Source organism: Suricata suricatta, unplaced genomic scaffold (genome assembly GCF_006229205.1).
Source record: "Suricata suricatta isolate VVHF042 unplaced genomic scaffold, meerkat_22Aug2017_6uvM2_HiC HiC_scaffold_46149, whole genome shotgun sequence".
In the NCBI taxonomy this organism is placed as follows: domain Eukaryota; kingdom Metazoa; phylum Chordata; class Mammalia; order Carnivora; family Herpestidae; genus Suricata; species Suricata suricatta.
Window position 1 is genome coordinate 1 of NW_021893934.1, and position 628 is coordinate 628.

General features: G+C 72.8%; 1 protein-coding gene across 1 annotated transcript; it reads left to right on the forward strand.

The window, feature by feature from the left end:
* Positions 1-123: 123 nt before the first annotated feature.
* LOC115285153 (membrane progestin receptor delta-like) lies at positions 124-520 on the forward strand (the record flags this gene model as incomplete). Its single annotated transcript, XM_029931515.1, has 1 exon — positions 124-520. A coding segment is annotated over one exon (275 nt), but the record flags the coding sequence as incomplete, so codon positions are not given.
* Between the last annotated feature and the right edge of the window lie 108 nt (positions 521-628).

The window sequence follows — 628 nt, forward strand, 5'->3', positions numbered from 1 at the left end:
GGGGGGGGGGGGCAGCAGGCCCAGAGCACGAGGTGACCTGCCTCGGGCCCCAGGGTGAGACTGGGCAGCCCTGGGAACAGCCGTGTGCCCTGACCTGCGCCCCCCCCCCCGCCCCCCGCCCAGGCCACAGCCACCAACTGTTCCACGTCTGCGCGGTGCTGGGGACCCACTTCCAGCTGGAGGCGGTGCTGGCTGATATGGGGTCGCGCCGTGCCTGGCTGGCCACGCAGCAGCCCCCCCTGGGGTTGGTGGGCACACTGGCCACGCTGGGCCTGGCGGTGGCCGGGAACCTGCTCATCATTGCCGCCTTCACGACCTCCCTGTTTCGGGCCCCCAGCACATGCCCCCTGCTGCAGGGTGGCCCGCCGGAGGGGGGTATGAAGGCCAAACAGCAGTGAGCCTGCCCTGGGGGATGGCAGAGGCCAGGCGGCACCCCCCTCCCCTGCTGGGGAGGAGCCCAAAAGGGGCACCTGGGAGTCTGGGGCCAGGAGTGACTGAGGGGTGGGGCCAGAGGAGAGCAGGGGGCAGGGGGGAGGGGTGAGCAGGAGGGGTCGGTGCCGGTGCTCGCAGGGGGCTGGGCAAGTGCTGAGGGTCTGAGAGGGGCTGTGCCGGAGGCTGGGGCAGGGGA